This window comes from Lytechinus pictus, chromosome 17 (genome assembly GCF_037042905.1).
Source record: "Lytechinus pictus isolate F3 Inbred chromosome 17, Lp3.0, whole genome shotgun sequence".
Taxonomy (NCBI): domain Eukaryota; kingdom Metazoa; phylum Echinodermata; class Echinoidea; order Temnopleuroida; family Toxopneustidae; genus Lytechinus; species Lytechinus pictus.
Window position 1 is genome coordinate 14,761,102 of NC_087261.1, and position 21,436 is coordinate 14,782,537.

General features: G+C 36.9%; 1 protein-coding gene across 2 annotated transcripts; it reads left to right on the top strand.

Moving 5' to 3' along the window:
* Nucleotides 1–8,981: 8,981 nt before the first annotated feature.
* LOC129280713 (monocarboxylate transporter 2-like) lies at nucleotides 8,982–20,130 on the top strand. Of its 2 annotated transcripts, none has more exons than XM_054916720.2 (6): nucleotides 8,982–9,791; nucleotides 12,745–13,041; nucleotides 13,450–13,886; nucleotides 16,642–16,867; nucleotides 17,265–17,408; nucleotides 17,813–20,130. In XM_054916720.2, exons 1-6 carry the CDS (start codon nucleotides 9,614–9,616, stop codon nucleotides 18,064–18,066), a joined length of 1,536 nt encoding a protein of 511 aa, XP_054772695.2. In that variant the 5' UTR covers nucleotides 8,982–9,613; the 3' UTR covers nucleotides 18,067–20,130. The 2 variants fall into 2 exon arrangements, with proteins under 2 accessions (XP_054772695.2, XP_063967813.1); XM_064111743.1 differs by having other exon boundaries at nucleotides 9,361–9,791; nucleotides 12,545–13,041.
* The last annotated feature ends 1,306 nt before the right edge of the window (nucleotides 20,131–21,436 follow it).

Sequence of the window (21,436 nt, forward strand, 5' to 3'; positions counted from 1 at the left end):
CATTCCCTTTTTTAATTCAATCTTCTATCTATGTGCATTAATGTTATTCTTTGGTATGTGTTGGAAAAAAGAGTGAAAATTGAGTTTATTTCTTTTTTTAAAGTTTACTTGTAATTTCGGCCATTGGTTACCACGAAAACCAGAAAACGAGTAAAAGAATCTTGACTACGTAACGGATCTGCCACGCCGAGTTCTTTAGTGAATAAAGTTATTATGAAACCATCTCTTCTCCTTTTCCTTTCTCATATAATTTAACCAAACAATTTTTATCAATGCAGTGCGATTGATTCTAAGTCATCCTCAAAATCCACATACAGGCTAAAACTTCATTAGAACCCGTGGATATCCATGGTAAAATACAAGATCTATTTTGACCTTGAACGATGAGGGAGCACTAACGATTTTGCTGTCGCTGTTCGCTGCCTTTCGCCAAAAATTGTTTGACGACTGCCTTGTTGGCCGGTGTCGTGCAGACGCGTATGGCGCGCCATCTGTTTCATAAAGGCGATAAACTCAGTTTATCGCCGAAAAACCTAGTTTTTCGATCGAAAAACCTAGTTTTTCAATCGAAAAACTTAGTTTTTCGCCGATAAACTTAGTTTTTCGCCGATAAACTAAGTTTATCACTTGAAAAACTCAGTTTATCAAGAAAAACTAAGTTTATCGCCGAAAAACTTAGTTTTTCATTTGATAAATAAGTTTTTTTTGATAAACTTAGTTTTTCAATTGAAAAACAAAGTTTATCAAGAAAAACTAAGTTTATCGCCGAAAAACTTAGTTTTTCATTTGATAAATAGTTTTTTTTTGATAAACTTAGTTTTTCAATTGAAAAACTAAGTTTATCGGCGAAAAACTGAGTTTATCAACGAAAATCTAAGTTTTTCATTTGATAAACAGAGTTATTTGATAAACTAAGTTTTTCAAGTGATAAACTAAGTTTTTCAATTTCGATAAACTAGGTTTTTCGATTTCGATAAACTAGGTTTTTCAAAATTGAAAAACTTAGTTTATCACTTGAAAAACCTAGTTTATCGCCTTTATGGGACAAATGGCGTTCTTAGAAAAACTCAGTTTATCACTTGAAAAACCTAGTTTATCGCCTTTATGGGACAAATGGCGTTCTTTAAAAAACTCAGTTTATCAGATTCGAAAAAACTTAGTTTATCAGATTTGAAAAACTTAGTTTATCGGCGATAAACTAGGTTTTTCAAGTGATAAACTAAGTTTTTCAATTTTGAAAAACCTAGTTTATCGAATCGAAAAACCTAGTTTATCGAAATCGAAAAACCTAGTTTATCGAATTGAAAAACCTAGTTTATCACTTGAAAAACCTAGTTTATCGCCTTTATGGGACAAATGGCGTTCTAAGAAAAACTCAGTTTATCACTTGAAAAACCTAGTTTATCGCCTTTATGGGACAAATGGCGTTCTTCGATAAACTCAGTTTATCAGATTCGAAAAACTTAGTTTATCAGATTTGAAAAACTTAGTTTATCGGCGATAAACTAGGTTTTTCAAGTGATAAACTAAGTTTTTCAATTTCGAAAAACCTAGTTTATCGAATCGAAAAACAAGGTTTTTCGATTCGATAAACTTAGTTTTTCGATTCCGGCGATAAACTTAGTTTTTCGAATCTGATAAACTGAGTTTTTCTAAGAACGCCAGTTGTCCCATAAAGGCGATAAACTAGGTTTTTCAAGTGATAAACTGAGTTTATCGAAGAACGCCATTTGTTTCATAAAGGCGATAAACTAGGTTTTTCAATTTTCAATAAACTAGGTTTTTCGATTTCGATAAACTAGGTTTTTCGAATTGAAAAACTTAGCTTATCGAAATTGAAAAACCTAGTTTATCGGCGAAAAACCTAGTTTATCGCATTTATGGGACAAATGGCGTTCTACGATAAACTCAGTTTATCACTTGAAAAACCTAGTTTATCGCTTTTATGGGACAAATGGCGTTCTTAAAAAAACTCAGTTTATCAGATTCGAAAAACTTAGTTTATCAGAATTGAAAAACTAAGTTTATCACTTGAAAAACCTAGTTTTTCGCCGATAAACTAAGTTTATCACTTGAAAAACCTAGTTTTTCGCCGAAAAACTAGGTTTTTCAATTGAAAAACTCAGTTTATCTAGAAAAACTCAGTTTATCAGTCGAAAAACTTAGTTATTCAAGAAACTCTGCTTTTCACTTGAAAAACCTAGTTTTTCATTGATAAACTTAGTTTTTCATTGAAAAACTAAGTTTATCGGTGAAAAACTAAGTTTTTCATTGATAAACTTAGTTTTTCAATTGATAAACTAAGTTTTTCAAGAAAAACCTAGTTTTTCAATCGAAAAACTAAGTTTTTCGGCGATAAACTTAGTTTTTCTTGATAAACTTAGTTTTTCAAATGATAAACTTAGTTTATCGGCGAAAAACTAAGTTTTTCAATTGAAAAACTAGGTTTTTCGATTGATAAACTAGGTTTTTCGGCGATAAACTGAGTTTATCGCCTTTATGAAACAGATGGCGCGCCATAGACGCGGCGAGATATTGTATGCACAATTGAAGAAGAACAATACAAATTTTGAGACCATCAACCTTTTCTACATTATGAGTGCATTCACCAATTTCAACACCTTGATAAATTAATGGAAGATGTGTGCACCCACATCTGAGACATCTCCACAAAATACGGTGTGCTAACGGCCTAGCTGCCCTAGAATCATAAATTTGGTTGATTTTTACCGGAAGGTTCTCGCTGATGATGTCCCATCTTTGATTGGGGGGGGGGGGGGGGGGGGTAGGGGATAAAAAAATTAGATGAATAATGGGATAGGAATGAGTTAGGGCAGAAAGGACCGAATAGTTTGGAAAATGAAAAATAAATAAAACTAGATAGAGAGAAATCAGATCAAGAGAAAGAAAGAAAGTTAGAAAGAAAGTTAGAAAGAAAGAAAGAAAGAAAGGGCTGGAGATGGGTGAAAGTGCACATTGGCTATTAAAACATAAAAAAGTACTTCATGAAGAACACACCTTTGTTTTGTACTGCCCAAACACACACACAATGACGGTGAATGGGAATTGTTGAAATTCACGGGAAGAGAGAAAATGGAAGGAAGCCGGCTTTGATCGAACCACCAGAAAGATTGGTTTCTTTCAGCCAAAACTTCCAAAGAAAAACAGTGGATTTTGAAGAGCACAATATATGACATTGAGATGTCTGTCCACCCTCGTCTGCCCTTTACGTCATAAATGAGGCCAGTTCACTTTTGAAGTTCAGTTTGTAAATTGCCACTTGGTCTTAACCCACTTCGTCTACTTTGCATTTGGTCTCATGGTCTAATCCTAGATTGCTACAACCAGTTATTCTTCTAATCATTTGGTCTAATTGCCATTTAGCCTATTGTTTGCCCTTTCTGTCATAAATGAGGCCAGTCCACCTCTGAGTTTAGCAGGTGAATTGCGACTTGCTCTACCCTCATTTTGTCTATTTTCCATTTTGGTCTTATCACTCATGGTCTAATCCAATATTATACCAATATTCGTCTACTAATCATTTTGGTCTAATTGTCATTTAACAGTAATGTGACATGTTTGTCTGCCCTTTCTGTCATAAAGATGGTCATGCAGTTCACTTTAAAGTTTAGATGGTAAATTGCCACCGGGGGACCGTTTCATCAACATTTTTGTCTGACAAGTTGTCAGATCTGACATCTTTCATTGATTTTGATTGGCTGAGAGGCACTGTTACTATAGGAACTGTCGCATTAAATGGTCCACACCGGTGACACGACGTTTGTTTCGGCGACAATTGCTCTGGGCTTTAGGATTGCAATATGGTTTTATGTTAGGTTGAGGGTTAGGGTATAGTGTTAAATCCAAGGCTGGAGTTGGTCGTTCCATTAATGTGTGGAATTTTCAGCGGAACAATAATGTTCGTCCACAACCAGTTCGTCTACTAACCATTTGGTCTAATTATCATCCAGCCTATTTACCATGGTTTACCAGTTTGTCTGCCCTTTCTGTGATGATGAGGCCAATTCACTTTTGAGTTTTGATGTTAAATTGCTACTTTTTCTACATTAAATTTGTCTATTTTCCGTATGGTCTCATCCCACATGTTCTAATTCGACTTCGTTTATAACCAGTACGTCTACTTACCATTTTGTCTAATAGTAATTTAGCCCATATGTTATATTTTTTCTAATTTCCATTAAGGCTATCATGATGTCCATTTTGTCTAATATCTATTTGGTAAAAAAAAAAACGATAGGAGATATGATTAGATGAACTGTTTATGAAATAAATTTTCATTTTACAAAGTGGTCGGGAAAGCTCCACCCCCTCCGTGTGCACACCAGTGCATCATACGACTCATTAACCTACTTTAAGTTTCTTCAACAAGAACGAAGACCTAATGTTATAATTCATTATTACGCTCTTAAAATAAAAAAGACAAAATCACCATTCTTGGGGATATATACGCGATGATAATACACAGCAAAAAACTGTGGTGTTAACCGGTGTACATAGAGGACCACACCAGTCATTTTACTCCGGTGTTAAATTGATGGTGTTAGTTTAACACATATAGGTGTTATTACAACACCTTTGGTTGTTACATTTACATTCTTTGGTGTTATGTTCTATCTCTAGGGTGTAATTTTAACACCTCGGGGTGTGGTCCTCTATTAACACCAACTGGTGTCAGTTTTAACAACACAGTTTTTACAGTGTACCAGGTCCATGATAATACAGAGCATTTATGAGCTCAATCTCCATGATCTACAAAAAAATGTATAACCTATGATTCAATAAGTTAGTACAAAATTATTTATGCTGAATTAATGTGAAGCGCACATTCTATTTTTCGTTCATATTTCATTTAATATATTTTTAATCAGCTTTATAGCTAAATTACGAGTAGTTATTGTTGAATATCGTATCTATTTAATAAATGAATTCATGTAGGAATGTTCACTGTGTATAGCATTTATTTCCAATTATAATGATTTGCTTGTTTGTCGATAGAAGTAATTCTTCTTTCATGCGACCGTTCAGTTTTGCAATTCAAGCTTACTTATTTTTTCATCCAAACACCGACTTTTTCACAATTTCAACCCATTATGCAATGGGTATAGGAAGAAGGGTCAGCGTGTCATGAAATTATTTTAGAACTTACTGAAGAATGCACTGGCGTATATCATGTATATGGGGTCTGGGGGGAGCTCTGTCCCCACAAAAGTTCCATGAAAAGGAAAGGAGATGAAAGGAAAAATGATGAAGTATGGTTTTAGTTTCTGAATGCTAAATCAACATTTGTTACAGCATATTTTTCCGTTCGCTCGCGCTTTTTTGTTGTTGTCATTACCCTATAAGCCATGCTATCCACTTTCAATGGCTTCTATGTATGGTCTTGCATAAATAAAGGATTACAAAATAAGCACGGGGCATCAGAGACTCAAACTGCTCACATTTTGAATATCATTCTATCCAAATTACATTATTAGTTTGTATCATTTTTCCAAAACATTTTTGCCTTGATATAGTGGAATAAACTTTGCATCACAATCACAGGAATGAACATGAAATGAGTGTCTTTATTTTGTAAAGCACTATCTTCTGAAGGGGCAGACACGAGCCAGCGAAACAGGCGAGCAAAAATATTTTGACTTTTTTGTCAAATAAAGATCTAATTTATTGATAGATTTCAACATTGAAATTCAGAAAATAAAATCGTATTTCACCCTTTTCCCAATTCCATTTTACTTGGCCGTGAAATTTTTGGGGTCCGTGCCGTCGCCCCTCTCTGTACGCCAGTGAAACCAATGGCAACGTAGATATATATTTTAGATTGTACAATAGGCTAAAATGACAGTCAAAATGAGTGCGTGATCAAAGGGGAATAACACTTTTAGAGATAAATGTACTATTGTGTATAGCCCGTCCAGATATACGGGCCGTAAAGAAAAAGGGTAAATAAATCAAACAGATAGAAGATGTTTGCCGAGCTGTCAAATTTGCAGTTTATTTCGTTTGAGTTAGGACTTTTGGTTCAGCATAAATACATTCTGTACTGAATTAGAAAATAAATGCATTGTTAGTTAAGATTTATTTCGAACCAGAGTGATACTTCATTTCATGCGATATATATTGATAAATCCATGTTTACCGAGTAGATGCCTGTATGGTATGGGGGGGGGGGGTGGTCTCATCCTTCTTCAGTAATGATAGATTCGATACTCTTGCTAATCTCTAGCATAAAATATGTTCGACTTATTTGTTTCTAGTCAAATAGTCTGATTCTTCTTCATTTACTTCGCGTTTCGTTACGTGTATCTGGTTTATATACGAAGATGAGCATATGTTCCCAGAAATGCACTTTTAGTCCCTTTTTTATTGTATATAATTTATTCTCTTTTTTTCTACAAAGGCGTAAATAGTCAGCGCAGATATTCATGCATGCACAAAAATGTTCTTGTTTCATTGAGTTTCCACTAATAACTCCACTTTTTTTTTCCATCTTCCACCTCCGCCACCTCCTCAATCCCGCGGCCTCTAATTCCCCTTTTTTCGTTGAAAGGTGTAATTTTTGACATGTACGTTTTATTTTTCCTCGCTGTTTCTAGTTCCAACGACTGGTAACTTCAAGGTGATGTGCTAATGGTCGGTCCCCTTCGAATCTTCTTCATTCGTGGGTTTATCAGTCTTTACCTGTTCTATAATTTATCTCGATTCTTCCCTCTATCAATAATTGTACACATATTGATTATGATATATTTCTTACTTTTTTCACTCCTTTTGAATAAATATTAAAATTGATTTATCTTTTATAATCTATTGCAACGATGGCCTTTTCGCCTTTGTTCTGTTTCCGCAGATTTTGTAAGGAAGGAATCATTAAGATATGTGAATTCGATTTAATAAGAAAACGGGAATGCTGAACGATTTGAAGGGTGACCGTTTGAAGATATTAGTTGGCACAGACATTCCCGAACAATGTCATATAAAATATATACAGTTCTTTCAATTATGATACATGTAGTTGATACAGGCCCTAATCCATCTTTTTTGTTAAGATTTTTCGTGGAGGAATATATCCCACTTTGTTCAAGATGACTGAATTACGGAATTTACCAAACGAATCGAGCTGCCTTTTCTCAAATTTCAGTCACAAGACCGAATTGTTTTTTCTGGAACTCGGGCAGTTCAAGTAAAACAAGCTCTTGAAATAGACGGAAAAGGGCGAAGTCGAAACGGAATAGGGCGACGATCAACTCCACATTCAATATCGCATTGTTGTGCAAGATATTTTGCCAATCCAAATTTTGCATCGAGAACCAGTTAGCAAAACCAGATTCTACCGGTTCTCCACTCTCGGCTTGCATAGGCAGCGAGTAGCTCCTGCTCATGAATACAATGGTAATTAGTTTGGACTCATCCCCAGTCGTTTTCTACCCGACGCGATAAGAGCATTTCCCACCGTACTGCGCAAAGTGACTCGAGGGGAGTTCTTCTATTATGCTATCATAAGGTGGATAAATAGATCATGGCTCTTCAGATGTAGGCGAGGTGTAGCATCGCCCGAGAAGATAAATTCGATAATATTTACCCTTAGCTAGCACCTTTGTACATTATTTTCAAGTTGAATCTATTCTAAGATTCGCTGTTTAGAAACATTGATTATAATCATAACAATAAATCACATTGCAGGCTCTTTGAATGAATTGAATCAGTCGCATTCCTCCCTTTCTGAGAGGGCATACATCGTTCTCTTCTATTGAAATTCGTTTTTGATGATGAAAAACTAAAATAATTTATGATTTACAGATCTATTAACTAAAACCGTATTTTTTTACATAGTATTTGAGTCCGCATTTGAGGATGTTTTGCGAAATTATTTTTTTGAGTAATATGCGACATAATTAGCTGCGCGGGGAGTTCACTGTATGTTGACAGTATGGTAACACAATAAATGAGCAGTTGTCCCCACCCACCATCGTCATCACGAATGACTTAAAATGAAAATGATTAGGATATAAAGTGAATATATAGATAGACACAGTCAATTAATTATGGTGCATAATAATGCTCCGGCAACAATTGCTCCGATTGAAAAATCTGCACGGAAACCTAACCTTCGAAACTAATTAAACCCTAATCCTAACCTTTACATCATTCTGAATTAAAAAAAACCTGTGAGATATTGAGAGAGGGGCAAATGTCGCAGGAGATTATGTCGTGTCACCAAAAAGGTAGTAAGTAGAAAACAGCCTTTCCTCAAATGCAAAATTATTTGTCAGCGAGAAAAGCATGCATCCTGGTCAGGGAGATGCATGGTATAACCAAGGAGTTACCGTATAGGCCTATACTTCCCATTAAAACGTCCCTGGATTTTCGAACTGAAAGGTTCCCTGCCCCTTGTCTTTGTTTCAAATACAAGTGCATTTAATTATGCTGGAAAGAATGATGAATTTGTTACAGAGCGAAATTATGACTTCGTTTGACGTCGTTATATAACACCCCTGCAAAATAATAATACCGTTGTTATTGCGAGCTATATATTGACAGGAGTGGTGGGGAGGGGGGGGGGGGGGTGGTGTTTATAAACATGTTTGTTATCTTTCATAGCAATGACATGCAGATATAGGGGGGGGGGCATTGACCCCAAATGCGGGAACTACGTCTTACTAATTGTCATGCTTGTGCAATTTTCTTAAGGTCGATATAACCTGTCATTTAGCTTTAATCGGGGTATAAACATATATTGGGAAACAAGTGCGGGTATGTAGGAAGGAGTGAGAGGGAGGGAAAGAGAGGGTATATACAGAAAGAATGAATGAAAGAAAGAAAGAAAGAAAGAAGGAAAGAGTTACAGAGAAGAGAAAGAGAGAGAGAAAGGGGGTCGGAAAGTGAGCAACGATTTGGAATCTTGAAATATAAGGGGGGGGGGGGGGAAATCTGTATATAAAGTCACCGTGCACGGCTAATTCTTTTATGTTAAGGTCCAGTGATTTCCGAGGGAATAACAAGTGCTTTATAAAAGTGCGACCGCGCTTTATCGTTCGAGACCCCGTATATTCGCCCAGGGTCGTTTTTGTTGACACCTGAAAGATTCAGGGTTTCAAGTGCCTTTGTTGTCGTGCACTCCTGCGGTGTTTTCGAACGACTGGGCACGCGTCTAAAACGAGGGAAGCCCTCGGTTGCTTCATTGTGACGTCAGAAACCGCAAACAGCTGATTTGCGATCAGCTGATCGGTATTGGCCGTAGTCGAGCTGTCAAGCGAGGCACGCTCTGCGCTGTTACCAGGCGAAGAAACTAACCCTCAGCGTCCCTGGCGGTATAAAACCAGCAGTTGGCTGCAGAAAGTGACCACAACACAAATGATTTCGAGCAGGTGACACAGGCTATCCCGAGCTATTAGCTCTTGGTTTTTAACTGCCTTTCTGAACAAGAAGACAAGCCTCATCTCTCCCATCTGAACATTTCCAGCTACCTGCTATACTCCAGCATCAATCCATCTTGAATTTTGTTCTTGGTATCTCAGCTCCTCAGCTCAAGCAGACGCCAGATCCTCATTATCTCATCAAGATCTACCAGTAGGAAAAGAAAAACTACATTATCATCATGACGTTCATCCAGGAGAAAATGGAAGGTGCCAAGCTGTACATCAGGAAACAGTGGGGATGGGTGGTGACCGTTTCCGCCTTCATCGTCTTCTTCGCTCTCTTTGGTTTCTTGTACTCCTACGGCATCATCTTCGTGGCCCTCAAGGAAGACCTCGGGAGCAGTGCTTCACCTACAAGTAAGTATCACCAAAACCATCTCCAGACTTACCCAAGTCATCACTAAAAATCATTCAAGTGCGATCGCCTGAAAATTCTTTGTTCTTGCCTTCTTGGTGCTGTTATAGAAACAGTTTATTTCACCAAATCTTCTGGTAATTGATGACACGATTTTATATTCACCATCCTTTTCTGGAAAAGGTAGAGAGTTGAAGTTCAAAATGTAAGGTTTGAGATCTTTGAGTCGAAAATGAGATGTTTCAGTGAAGTCGCTTTTGAATGATTTGGATTATTGCAATGATTGATTTTTACTTTGCATGATCACAATTATGAAATAGTAATAATGTATACAATATTGTCTAAGTGTGATTGTTAATGTTCTAATCAATAGTGGGTGATATGATGATTTAGTCCATTGTTTGGTTAGTGATTATTGTTAATTATTTCGTTTCACAATCCATTGTCATTTTTCAGTTCGATTGCGGGATGGCCTCCACAATAATATATCCTGGTTTCATTATCCATAAATCATAATCACTTATACATTTCTTGACAGGTTTCTGGAAAGTTATGTGTGATATTCTATCAGTTATAATACACTATTGATTCATCGTACTCATTAATTTAAGCTTCCTTTCTTTGTAGATTGAACAGAGCAATGCCTTCAATCTTATTGTAATCAATTATAAATAAATTTTGAAAGGTTAAAATGAAAAGAGGCCACTTATTGTATTTTTTTTCATTCTATGAGTTTTTGAGTGGGATGATTGCTGTTGTCAGTTTTGGTGTAATGTTCATTCATAAGTTCTTTATTAGTTCATTATGAACCGTTAAAATGTGACATTTCAAGACCAGATCATTAATTCAGGGTTTTATTAGAATATGTCGAAATTCAGATCTGAAATATGGTCAATGGATTCCAAGTTATGGACAGAGCGTTAATTCTTAGCATCAGGTCCAATTCGTGAAAGTGACCTATACCGTACTGAGATTGGCTATACTTCAGTGAGTGCCGATCGGAACGAGTCATCGATCGTGAAATTTATTGATCTCAGGGAGCTGGCTACAACAAAATAATTTATCATGGAGAACTGTCACGGAAGAATAGATTTAGCAAGTTGTAACATGGATATAAGAAGGTCGTCTAATGATTATAAAGGAAATGATTTCGAATTAATATTCAGAATTGATGAAGAACGGATGCGAAAAACTCTGCAATGACTATTGCAAAAATAACAATCTTCATAGCTAACGAGATCTGTATATGCCGCTTGCCAATGTTTAGGGTTTTTGTACTTTTTATCGATGACTTTTTGACTTCTCGAATTATTATGAATGAGCGGAAAGCGTGTGGTTTATACCTGTTATCCCAATCAAGTTAATCAGTCAATTTGCGGTAGGATGTGCACACCTATAATTGAAACAGTGTATACAGCATTGATCGTAACTAGATTTCATATTTTGGTTATCTTTTTTGGAGTACTACGTACTTTAGGTGGGCATTTTTATTACTCTCTCGGCAGATTTTGGTTCCATTTGAAATAATTTTCCAGGATACAAGAAATTAAATAATGGCAGACTACTAAGATTTTTTTTAAATATATATACTTCTCGACAAATCAGTTTTTATTCATTATTACAAATTCAGTCAATTGTATTTGACAATCAATTGAAATTCATTGATGCAATCCGTTATTGATTTTTTTGCCCAGTCTCTGGCGCTACACCGAAATTCTAAAGAATACTTCGCAGTGGTATTACGACATGCGATTGGCTGAAAGTTGCGCAACAGCCATCTGCGCTTGCCGCCTCCTCGCCAAAGGAGCGTGGGCCGTGCCGTACAAAACTCTTATCACTCAGAACTCGCAAAAACCGGTTTAATTTTGACAGTGGCCGCGTGGTATATTTATATCTGCGAAGTTTAGTAATTGTCTATTTTCTTCTTATCGTAAATAGGTTTGGTTGTTTCACAAATCAAATTTCCCGATGCGATAAGTGACAACATTTACGCATTGCCACGTTTTACAGATCCGATAACATTTATGTTCCGGACAGTCTTATAGATTAGATTGATTGTGCGAAACACGAATGACTGATAGACTTCCTCTCATTATCACTCTTATAATATGACTAATTTGTTTGGAGTAGTGTTCCCAGTGGGAAAGTTGATCGGAAGCCTAATTGTTATTGGCGAAAATTTATCGGATTGGGTAGAAGTCTGCAAGATACTCTGGCGGAAACAATTCTTTGAACAAGTTTCCCGAGTGTGCCTTTTTGACATCGTTATAGGAAAACATTCTGTAAAAAGTTTTCCCGTGTTATCTTACTTTTCGATGGGAGGGCGGTTTCACCAAAAGCAGAAAATCATTTGAAACATAAAATGCGTCTACCATACACATATGAATGTAAACAAGATAGAAACCATTTAAACTCATTTCTTTCCATCTTGAATATATATTTCCGAAAATGTGCACTTTATTAACAAATCTTCATATACGCTGTGATATCGATTAACTGGGTAGATACAGGTTTGTTGGATTACTAATATCTAGTAGATCATCCTGTTTTGTGATTTATAGTCTACAATATGGCGTCGTAGTTTAAGAACCTTCTTTACAGCAACATGCATCTCGCTTACATCTCTCTTGGAGGATGTGCACCTTGATGTACTGTACTGTTTCTTTCAGGATTCGATGCCTCAATACTCATCAAATGTTTCCGTCTTCTTTTTCTCTCCCATCTTTTTTTATCTCCCATTTTGGTTTCTCCCCAGTCTCGGCAGCCGTATATTTTTCTTTCCCATTCGTAGATTATTTGAAAGATAAAGCCCGTCTCCATGACTACCAGAATCACCGCGGCAACCATCGACCACGCCCACCTGCCGCAGCTACCCCACCTACCAACACCACCAGATGCGCGCCCTTGATGATCGATCCATGCAAAACATATGTGTATCCCCTTTTCTTTTCATAGGCTGGGTGGGTTCGATCGCCATTGGTTTCCACACCTTGGGAAGTCTGGTTTCCAACCCTCTGATCGCTCGGTTCGGAGCTCGTCCGATCGCCGCCATCGGCCTCGTCATGTGCTTCGCTTCCCTGCTCATCACCTCCTTCATGCCGTCCATCACGCCAATGTTCTTCACGTTTAGCGCCCTCTACGGCTTTGGTATCAACATGGTCCTCATCTCCTCCATCAACCTGATCCTCAAGTACTTCCCGTACAAGAACTGCTCCAGGGCAACCAGCATGGCGCTCATCGGAACAACTTCGGGTAAGGCTCTTCTTGATTAATATCATTGCAGTATGTCCCTTATAACGTTCCCAATTTAGAGCGGGACCTCTTGACAGAATTTTAAGTTTTTTTCAAAGGTTCCGACTTCAGTTCACTAATAACATGATCTTCCAAACAAGTTGATAATGATAAAAAAATGCCAAAGATAAACATTGCGTCTCCCCCAACCCCCAAAGATAATGAATGACCACTTACTACCTGATTGTGGAATCTTATTTAACAAAAGTGACCAACAATGGAAATAAAAGCATTGATGAACAGACTCATTTTATTCCACATATTTATTATCACACCGCATAAGTGAAGACTTTGGTAGATTGATAGTAATTAAAATAGTAAATTTTATAGTTCCGTTTTGTGATGATTATCCGATTTTTTTTTCTGCAGGGATGTTGGCGATGAACCTGTTCATCTATTACCTGGTGACCACGGTCGGATGGCGTAACATGTTCCGCATCATGGCAGGTATCATCCTAGCACTAGGAGTGCCCTCCATCTCAACATACAGCCAACCTCCCAAGACACCAACCCAGCTCGATGAGGACGAGAAGAAGAAACCCGTCAGCGCCGTCGAGGTCAGCGCCGCCGCCAAGGCCAAGGAAGCCGAAGCGGAAGGTCTAATGTCGCCCACTGAATCGAAAGTCAAGAGCACGGAGGTGAGGATGGACGACCAGGACGTCAAGGTTCAGATCCCAGGGAAGCCCGTCTGCAGGTCAGCGAGGATCACCCAGAGGCTCAAGGTCTTGACGTTCCCGGAACTCTGGTTCCTAGCCCTTGGCCTGATGGGTTGTGCCATGACCATGAGCTTCTACTACGTCAGCATGGTAAGCTTTCATTTTATTCCCCATCTTAGAAATCCCTTGCCATTTATTAAAAAAATAATCATCATATCATCAAATTCATAAATGGTTTAAATCACGCCACTATACTATCGTAATAACGGTTTCTATAAAAATGTCACAAGGCATCTTCTGCGTCTTACAACTTAAACTATCCCATAATTCCAATTCCCGCGACCCTTTTCTAATTGTCCGTTTAGGTCCATAGTTTTATCCTATTTTCGACAAATCATGCATGGCATGGCCCTGGGGATTAGCTTCGACTCATTTTTGTCATGACGTGATGGGATAAGGAAAGAATTGGATTTGGTGCGAATTTAAACATTCATTTTATCGGATTCGTGAGAATTTGATAAAATGTTCAGTGGTCGTCAGCATGCGATAGAATGTTTATCTTCCTGGTAATAGTGCAATGTCATATTTTGAATATACCCACGCCCATGATAATTGGGTCGCAATCACTTTTTTCCTACCACCTTCTGGTGAGCAGCATCCGAAACAATACATGTCGACCTTGCTCAAACCACAAACTAGGGAGTAATTCGAAATTGATTGTTTCATTATGAAGCTGATCTGACAGATCGATTGTATTGCCTTTGGTAAAGGTGAATGAAGCTTCCGCTCGATAAACCGGAGCTCAGGAAAGGCATCAAAATTGTTGGATTGTTACCAAAATAATGCACTTAAACACGGACGTAGACGGGAGGAGAAAGAGTTGAAGTTTTTGCGTGACGTCACATACCGATGAGATCCAGGCGCGACGGTCTAGCCAATCACGGACGAATATGGTGCGTGCTGTCAGTTTGGAGTTAATTATTAACGTACTGTCAGATAGGAAGGGCTATTGTCTGGCGATAATTGGTGTCCAGTCAGCTAGACCAGGGACCTTGTGAGGGTCGGACATTCTGAGTTCACTTCCCATCATTGGTCGAACTTTTCCCCCTTCAACCCACATTTCTTTGGCGAATTTCTAAACTTGATATCCACATTATTATTTCCAACTTTAACTCATTTCCATTGAAATATCGATGTGAAAAACCATTCATATTCTATTCATCTATACTTGATTAAGTTATACATTCATTCATATTTATGGTGGTAACTACAAGATTTTCAATATGTGTTTTATTCTTCAAAAATTACTATGACGCTGCGTAAGTTCACTTTTTTCTTTATGACGAGCAATTCCTCAGGTCTGTAATAGCTCCATACTCAGAGTAATTCACTTTTATCGCCTTCTATAAAGAAAGACTTATATCTCAAATTCTGAAGAAATCAATATAAATAGTAATGTAACTCGTAATATCCATAAAGTGATTATTGTTATCTCATGTGTCCTAGTTTTTAGGACTTTATCAAGGAATCGAGATAAGCTTGTCAGCAACGCAATAAAGTCTCGTTCTAAACAATCGCACTCCTGGCGAAAATATTGACTAATGGCCTTATCGCAGTATCGAAGTCCGATTATAAATCCTAATTCAAACTACTTACAATCCTACTTAAGCTCTACTTTATCTATAAGTAGCCTAACTTTCGTAAACAACTGATAAGGTTTGGTAAAACCATTCAATCTCGAATCAGAACTTAGCGCATGATGTTGTATGTGCAGGACTTGGACGGGAATAGATGGGTTAGTATAGTTGAAGGATAATAAAAAATTTAAGATATTGGTTTAAGCTGGCTATCATTTGACAGATCGTTTGACAGATGGTGAGAAACTTTTAAATGGTTTTTAATTGCTATGCCGATATTTCATAACTCACTTAGGTGGGGAGTGGCGTTAGGGTTAGCGTTCTTGGGATAGATGACGCCTGTTTGAAAAATAGTAAATCTTGAAAGAAAAACCCATCGAATATTATATTACGAAGTAGTATTATGATCATTACCTTCAACCCTTTAGTCATTCACCTTTTCTGTTAAATACAATTAAATTTAGAATTATAAATCGAGCATCATCATTTCTGAATTCCACTTGAAATGTAAACAAAAAAGTTAAATACCTCCTGCCCCATAACATTTCGTCATTCAATACGAGGTTCTAACATATTTATTTCATTGTCATAATGGTGTATTGTTTGCTCTTTCAAAATGCATGCACCAATGTCATGATCATTGTCATGACTTTCATATTATCAGCATGTTTAATTATCATATGTTCCATTTTTGAAATGCTGATATTGTACGTGTGGAGATTATGAAGTGACGAAGTCATATGAATGACATGAATGACATGAATATGTAAACATTAAAAATGATATCAATTTTTACGTGCTTACATGTGATAACAGAATGATATGATATTAATCTGGTAGATAATAATAAAATACATGAATATCACCTTGTTATAAGGTGTCATCATGATGTACCTTTGCGATAAAACGATGGAAGTCTGTTTATTATCTTGTTATTGTTTGCATAAATACTACAGAGAAATTACGTACAAACTTTTCAAAGTTAGGACCTACTTCATGAAGGGCAAGATTGTATCCTTGTCAAAATCGTGATGAAATGAGGATGAATAAAAATATAAATAAAAAATATTGAATATTGAGTTGAAGTTTTTGCCAAAAAATATGCAAATATTAATAGTTTCTTTTGCCTGTCTGGAAGTGATTTTCATGATCATGATCAATAAAGTGTTTGATGTGTAATATCTATTTCCAGCTTTGCATTTGTCTGTTACTTACGCGATTTCGACAATCGTGTCATAACCGAATCTCTATTTTCCACCACTTTACAGGTTAACTTCATGACTACCGCCGGCATCGTCGAATCCAAGTGCGCCCTGATCATGGCCGTGGTCGCCATCGCTGAGGTCTGTGGTAAGGCTTGTCTGGCTATCTTCGGTGATCATCTACCGTTTCCTAAGATCTACCTCTTCGTCGCCGCCAGCGTGGTCGGTAGTGGAATCATGTACAGCCTCTTCGTCGCTAAGACTGTTGCTGCCATGATGTGCGTTGCCGTCGGTAAGAAATTGTCAAATTTTCCTTTGAATTGAATTGAATCGAACACTTTAGACTGTTTTAAACTGTTCAAAACTTTGTAAAAAAGTTAATTTTGGGGGTGATTTGATAATATTTGAACTTATTAAACATCTTAATAGGTTAAATTTTGGGGTATATGAAAGTTATATCAACCTTTTTAGCATCTCAAAGAGCTACATCTGTGTCAGAATTTTGTTTAATGTGACGATTTTAGACGACATTCTGAATTTTCGATGATGATACTTGACTCAAAGACATAACATCAATTACGTATTTATATTGTGTTGTTCGAGAATTCGTACTCCTATTTTTCTAATGGGGGAATACTTAAATTAAACACGTACTTGTAAAATAATCGGACTTTTTTTCTTCCCTCTAGTTACTGGATTCCTGATCATGACGGTGTTTGACGCCCTTCCTTATTCCATCTGTAACCAAGTATTTGGGGCTGCTCGCAGCGTGGAGGCATGCACTGTGATTCTGGTAGCCAACGGTCTCGGTCTCATCCTCGGGTCCCTATTCGGTAAGTCCCCTCGCCTTCGACATCGAAGAAGTCGAACTCAAGATTGATTTTTTTTTTGTCAGTTAGTTTCATACACCGTCATAAATGTCGGCATCCATCATATTTTACTTTTTTAAGAAAAGAGAATATCCTCGACCGGACCAACCCACGACCGACTGAATAATTATAATTTCACTGACATGACATCGGTTGGTTTAGAGTCAGATTTCACATTTAGATTCATTTATTTCACACCTCTTTAAAATAAAAAAAAATACATAAATTCATAAAATACACAAACTCGGTATTCTTGATGTGATCGTACCATAAACATAAGATCATGTATATAAGTTAGTAGATTGCCAAATACTAATAGATCGGAAATGTTTATTAATAACTTTTCTTTTCTTCTTTTCATCATGCAGGAGAGAGTGTCGACAAGACTGGATCATATGATGATGCTATCTACGCTAGTATTGGCATCTACGTCGGTGCGACTGTCCTGTTCTGTTTGGTGCCAATCTACCAAAGATGCTTCGCTTTTGATCGTTACATCATGGCCCGGACCAAGCCCAAGGTCGTCAACGAGTTCGAAGCAATGGGTCCATTCGAGAGCTGGATCTTCATGCCCCCCTCAATCGAAAGCACCGTCCATCTCGACTACGAATCCTCGGTGTGAAGCGACGCGTGTTGACCGACTCGCTGACCCCCTTGATGATCCATGACCTGCTTTGAAACATGATAGGACGTGTTCGCAGAATACTCTCATCCCATCATATATGTTTTGCGAGTGTGAACTCGGCTGTTCGGGATTGCGATATCGACTATGATGACGGCAATGGTTAACTCAGATAACGGACAAGCGATGATGACGATTACGAAGATGATGACGACTACGGTCGCCGGCGATGCCGAATCGCCTAAACATCAGCAGTGCCCTCACAAACATGAAGCAAAATACCTCGTGAACATGATGAAAGGCATGCTGATGATATATACAACTGTGGCCTGACTGTTCGTTCTTGATAGAAATGAACAATATCGACGTCTGGAAGAAACAAGACTATCTCGATGCATTAAAAACTGAAATAAAGTTACGAAAGCACGAGTTTCCTTCCTTTGGAGCGTCTGTTCGTCTCTATACCAGTAACAGAACTCTATTTTGAAGAGTGATATTTTCCGATATTCTAGCTATCTTTTCATTAAACTTTTATTCCTCACCAACACACGTACTGACCAAAAATTAACTTAACATTCGTACCAAGTTATATTAATATTTCAACACTTTCAAATATATAGTTAGAACAATGTGTGTTCTATGTTTGTCTGCAGAAGGTCGCAGTTTGACGGCTTTCTCAATTCCAAACGTTATTTTGGGACTCGTTTCTCTCTTTGAAAATATTATGAGACTAGCTACAACAATGCAAGTTTCATACAATTTACAAATGATTCGATGTACATCGATGAATATCTCTGAGATGCAATTATGGAACGCCGCACAATAAACTCTGCTGGAGAATTAATGGTAACCTGTAAATTGGGTATTTCAGATAAGACTATATTATAGTGTGTGATATTTATATCTTCAGGGATTCTCCTGATTTCATTTTATCTAAATGTGAAGATATTTTTGAATATTATGAACTGTTTATCAGGATGTTAATGTTGAGAGACATAAGCATCATTAATTTATCGGAATAGTAGTCCAAAGAAGTGAATAAGAGAAATGGAATGTATTATCAAAGCAAATAAATGTTTATTTCATTTGTTGTTACGCCTATACGCCTACATCCCGCGCGTCCGGAAAACTTAGTTATGAGTTAAAAAAAAGAAAATGAATACTAAAAATTGCTTGATTCGAGCAAGGGAGTAGCAACACTGCGCAGGCGCGGATATTTTGGAAACTTCCGATATGTTTATTGCTGGACATAGATATAAATCCAGAGAAAAATGAAGTTAAAAGTATATTAACAGATTAGAGCGCGGGCGCTAAAATAGTTATAATTATGACTGTCGCTGAAAAGAGAAATCAAATAGTTTAACGATTTATTTCAAACTGAAAGAAGCAAATATTTGTATAGAAATAATAATATATGTCACTTTTTGAAGAGGGAAATACATTTTTCGTAAATTATTTGATTTTTCATGGTGCAGTCTGTATGATGTGACTTAAGTGGGTGTATCGATGGATATATAAGTTTTTACCGGAGTGGATCTTGAGTTACTCTATTTTGTAGGTATTATGTAATACCGTGATGGTTGCTATGAAAAGCAAATGATATGAATATAGCGCACAGATTTTCTCATCTGTTTTGTTTCAGTTAAGTGTTCTTCGACATTATTTAGTGAAAGGTATATGATATATCTTTTGTTGTAAGTGCTGAATAGATTTTATGTATGTTATTAAATGTTTCTAGAAACAGTATATAATTTGGAAACACATAGGCCTATGTGTTTTACTATCTTTATTGTATTTTGTGGTAGGTGCAAGGTTTTAACGTATCCACCATTTCAACACCATTATTTGTGACGGTTGATAACTTACTATTTCTTTGATTGTTTTTGGTTATTGAGAATTCTCGATAACTTATGCTTTTCTTGTCATGTTTATATTATGAATGTTATATATGGTTCAGTTTTTTGAATCGCAGTATTATGCATTACGGTGTCTATGATTTATATGTATATTATGTATGTTGATTGAATAAATCCATCTTTCTTGTGATAATTTATACAAAACACATACTACAGCTTCATATATGCCTTTATTTTTGTGCAACAGTTTTTTGTGTGCAATTATCTGATTTACCAATTGGTTTCAAACAAGATCAGATGGGAGAGAAAGCATGCATCATCATTTGATGACGTTGTTGATGATGACGGCGATGATGATACTAATGATGATGGTGATGACGACGACGATTATGATGATGATGGTCATGATGACGATGATGGTCATGATGATGATGATGATGACGATGATGATGATTACAACGATGATGATAATGATGATAGGGATGATGATTGTGGTGGTGGTGGTGATGATGATGATGACGACGAGAATGACGGTGATGATTACAACGATGATGATGATGACGATGATGATGATTACAACGATGATGATGATGATGATAGGGATGATGATTGTGGTGGTGGTGGTGATGATGATGATGACGACGAGAATGACGGTGATGATGATTACAACGATGATGATGATGATAGGGATGATGATTGTGGTGGTGGTGGTGATGATGATGATGACGACGAGAATGACGGTGATGATGAAAATGGTACTGGTGATGAAGAAGGTCCGAAAGGAAGTTTGAAAAAAGGGAAAGAAAAGGGACGGAAGGGAAAATGATAATACATGTATTATTATTATTATTATAATAACTTTTCTGTTAGCCTATTGATTATCACTTTTTGCATTGGCTGTTGCAGAAGTAGTTATGAATAATACTATAACTAAGATAATCTTATTTTTATTGACTACGAAGCTGATGATTATGTTGATGATAATGATAGTTTTAATCAAATGCATTTTTATAGCTCCGATTTTTAAATAAATATTCAGTTCGGGGGAGGGGGCACGGGAAAAATCGAAAGAATGGGGGAGTTGGGGTGAGTTTCTTAGAGCGCATGCAGAACTTATTAAAGTTAGAATTTCAGTTTAGATTTAGGGGTAAATGTCTTTTTAAAAATAATAAAATGTAATTTGTAAAAATGATGATTACGATTTCAACCTTCCAAATAATGAATGGTATAGCATATAGCTAATCTATTTCTTTATAAACTGAACGAATCGTCCTTTTTCATCGCTGCATATACCCCCCAAAGATAATCAATCATCAACATCATACTAAAGAAATATTGCCACTTCGCTCATAGTCGTATTCGACTCGGGGGGGGGGGGGGGGGGGGGGCTCAGTGGGCATCTGCACCCTTCCCAATATTTTAAAGTCTTTATTTTCTTCTGCATGTTTTCTTTAAACAAAAACTACACGGTTAGTTTGTACGTCCGGTTCATTTTCTTTTTAAATTTTAAATTG

Coding starts and splice junctions, on each gene's coding strand:
- LOC129280713 (XM_054916720.2), top strand. CDS start 9,614: ATGACGTTCATCCAGGAGAAAATGGAAGGTGCCAAGCTGTACATCAGG. Junction 13,887..16,641: donor GCTTCTACTACGTCAGCATG/GTAAGCTTTCAT, acceptor ACCACTTTACAG/GTTAACTTCATGACTACCGC. Junction 16,868..17,264: donor CATGATGTGCGTTGCCGTCG/GTAAGAAATTGT, acceptor TCTTCCCTCTAG/TTACTGGATTCCTGATCATG.